This window comes from Nansenia antarctica, assembly GCF_963989245.1.
Source record: "Nansenia antarctica genome assembly, chromosome: 3".
NCBI lineage: Eukaryota > Metazoa > Chordata > Actinopteri > Argentiniformes > Microstomatidae > Nansenia > Nansenia antarctica.
This window is the reverse complement of record NC_137688.1, coordinates 32,752,741-32,755,240: the sequence shown is the minus strand read 5'-3', so window position 1 is coordinate 32,755,240 and position 2,500 is coordinate 32,752,741. Positions and strand designations below refer to the sequence as shown.

Genomic DNA, 2,500 nt, shown 5'->3' with positions numbered 1-2,500 from the left:
AATTTTCTTTTAATTACACTCTGTTGTCTGTTCTTTGTAATCATTTGTTTGTATTTGTGTTGTTATTGATTTCATTTGTATTGTTATTTTTGTGGACCCCAGGAAGACTAGCTGTCACCGTGGTGGCAGCTAATGAGGATCCTAATAATAAACAAACACACACACACACACACACACGACCCAGTAATCAGCACCACAATGGACCCTCTCCACATAATCAGAATCATAATTATGGTAATACTACTACTACTAACAGTAATAATGGGTGTCATTCACAGAGCTTCCCCAGAGCCCAGCACACATACATCATGACTCTGCAGTGGCTGATTGACAGTGGCTGCTGTGTTTATGGCATAATTGAATAAATACATAAATCAAGTTTATTGATGTTGAAGATAGAGGGTCCCTGTATTTGGCCTGTTAGTTTGACCGATATTCCACACACACACACACACACACACAAACACACACACACACACACACACACATACTGTACATGCGTGCGCACACTCACACACACACACACATACACACACGTGTCCCTGTTGACTTAATAACATGCTGCCGGACACACACACACTCACACACTCACACTCACACACACACACACACACACACACACACACACACACACACACACACACACACACACACACACACGGCAATCAGAAACACAATGGGTACTCTCCACATAACCATCATAATAATTATGGTAATACTAGTACTACTAACAATAATAATGAATGTCATTCATCCAGAGGTCCCCCAGCGGCACACACACTTCACCGCACGGGGAGGAACTTCATCTTAACGAGCACAATAACAACCTGAATTATCCATTTTATCTAATTATCTACGCTCTATTGTATCTCAAACTATTTTGTTTAGGAGAAAATTGAATAATTTATTAAACAACTTTGATATCAAACACATCTTTTAACGGTCTGATCACAAACAAACACAACAAATCATTTAACTCAGTAACACAGCAGTAACACATCGTTCATGATTAACGTCAGTTTGACATCATAATCTGTATAGATTTCAGTGTATTAATTCCCTGCGTTCTGCCCAACCTGGTTGTTTACGTGTGGAATCAGAACCGACGGCCCAGAATGCATCATTCTGTGTGGAGGACACAGACAGGACACCAGGTTTTGGGCCGGTGTCATAGTGGGGTTAGGGTCAGGGGTCATGTTAGGGTCAGGAGTCATGTTAGGGTCAGGGGTCATGTTAGGGTCAGGGGTCACCTGAGTAGCTGCCTAGCCTGTGGTTAGGGTCAGGGTCAGGGGTCATGTTAGGGTCAGGGTCAGGGTTCATGTTACGGTCAGGGGTCACCTGAGTAGCTGCCTAGCCTGGGGTTAGGGTCAGGGTCAGGGGACATGTTAGGGTCAGGGGTCACCTGAGTAGCTGCCTAGCCTGGGGTTAGGGTTAGGGTCAGGGTCAGGGGTCATGTTAGGGTCAGGGTTCATGTAAGGGGTCACCTGAGTAGCTGCCTAGCCTGGGCGCGTGGTTGTCTCCTCCGTCGTAGAAGTCCAGGGAGTCCCAGTTGTGCTCTGTAGCGAAGCTCACCACCTGGATCTGACACACACACACACAAACACACACACACACACACACACACACACACACACACACACAGAACCAGATAATCCAACAGTAAGCTTCACAGCCGAGAACACTGAACCTAGAGAGATTTACAACACAGTCAAACCGTCCGGTGAAGCAACGAACACGCATCTAATACTCGACAGGAAGTTCAAAAAGAGGTCCTCTCTCATCCATCTCCTCTCCTACCCACCCTCCTCTCCTCGCCTACCCTTTCTTCTCACGACTCACCTCTCCTCTCCTCTCCTCTCCTCTCCCTCTCCTCTCCTCTGCCCTCCTCTCCCTCTCCTCTCCTCTCTCCTCTTTTCTCCTCTCCTACCCTTTCTTCTCTCGACTCACCTCTCCCCTCCCCTTTCTTCTCCTCCCCTACTCTCTCCTCTCCTCTCCTCTTCCTTACCCCTTCTCCCCTCCTCTTCCCTCCCCGTCTCTATCCTCCTGGTTCATTAAACATTTAGCCTGTGCACAATTGATGAGTCATTAAGCATTCTCTTTATTAAAGTTTTAGCTTCACACATTGCAGACGACTTTAAACATCTCCATACACAGGAGTTCAACCACACACAGAGAGTGTAGAGTAGAGAGAGAGAGAGAGAGAGAGAGAGAGAGAGAGAGAGGAGGGAGAGAGAGAGAGGAGGGAGAGAGAGAGAGCGAGAGAGAGAGGGGGGGGAGAGAAAGAGAGGGGGGAGAGAGACAGAGAGAGAAAGAGGGGTAGAGAGAGAGAGAGAGAGAGAGAGAGAGAGAAAGAGGGGGAGAGAGAGAGAGAGAGAGAGAGAGAGAGAGAGAGAGAGAGAGAGAGAGAGAGAGAGAGAGAGAGAGAGGTAGCTTCTTCTCCTTACTTGGATCCCGGCTCCTTCCGGAACCGACACCTTCCACACACAGTTCTGGTTGTTGT

The 2,500-nt window shown here is 47.3% G+C and overlaps 1 protein-coding gene across 1 annotated transcript in view; it reads right to left on the bottom strand.

Annotated features, from left to right (window-relative positions):
* LOC308153999 (CUB and sushi domain-containing protein 3-like) overlaps positions 1-2,500 on the bottom strand; it is a 504,776-nt gene that overhangs the window by 125,322 nt on the left and 376,954 nt on the right. The window contains 2 exon segments of the mRNA XM_080527180.1: positions 1,485-1,581; positions 2,445-2,489. Of these exon segments, the coding sequence (XP_080383306.1) occupies positions 1,485-1,581; positions 2,445-2,489 (142 nt within the window).